Genomic DNA, 546 nt, shown 5'->3' on the forward strand with positions numbered 1-546 from the left:
GGGCGGTACAGGAGGAGGCGTGGTCAGGATAGTACGGGCGGTACAGGAGGAGGCGTGGTCAGGACAGTAGGGGGGCGGTACAGGAGGAGGCGTGGTCAGGATAGTACGGGCGGTACAGGAGGAGGCGTGGTCAGGATAGTACGGGCGGTACAGGAGGAGGCGTGGTCAGTAGGGGGCGGGACCTCACCTGCTGACATGTAGTACGGAATTCGGAAGCGCCCCTCCAGCACTCTCTGGCGCAGGGTCGGCAGGTTGGGTCCATCGAATGGGAAAGTTCCGCAGAGGAGAACGTAGAGGACGACCCCGAGACTCTGCCGAGACAACACGCAATCACTACACGCAACACGCATGACGCGCCATGTACAGTCCTCGTCCCATGAACTCCTCCCCCAGACAGCGCACCCCCCCGCGCAGTCCCTCCGTGCCATGTACAGTCCTCACCCAGACATCCAGCAGCGGCCCCTCGTACTCCTTCCCCTGGAAGACCTCCGGAGCCGCATACGGGGGGCTTCCACACCAAGTATTCAGGGGTCGTCCTTCCATGTA

The 546-nt window shown here is 62.8% G+C and overlaps 1 protein-coding gene across 1 annotated transcript in view; it reads right to left on the reverse strand.

Moving 5' to 3' along the window:
* The window catches only part of LOC108803868 (serine/threonine-protein kinase SIK1-like), a gene marked incomplete at its 3' end in the record, with an annotated part of 9,814 nt that overhangs the window by 1,595 nt on the left and 7,673 nt on the right, over nucleotides 1-546 (reverse strand). The window contains exons 6-7 of the mRNA XM_018575663.1: nucleotides 442-546; nucleotides 188-311 (exon numbers count right to left, since the gene is read on the reverse strand). The exon at nucleotides 442-546 is cut by the window's right edge and continues 22 nt beyond it. Of these exons, the coding sequence (XP_018431165.1) occupies nucleotides 188-311; nucleotides 442-546 (229 nt within the window). The remainder of the gene's footprint in view (nucleotides 1-187; nucleotides 312-441) is intronic.

The sequence above is a fragment of the Nanorana parkeri genome, unplaced genomic scaffold (assembly GCF_000935625.1).
Source record: "Nanorana parkeri isolate BGI_ZX_2015 unplaced genomic scaffold, ASM93562v1 scaffold4366, whole genome shotgun sequence".
NCBI classification, from domain to species: domain Eukaryota; kingdom Metazoa; phylum Chordata; class Amphibia; order Anura; family Dicroglossidae; genus Nanorana; species Nanorana parkeri.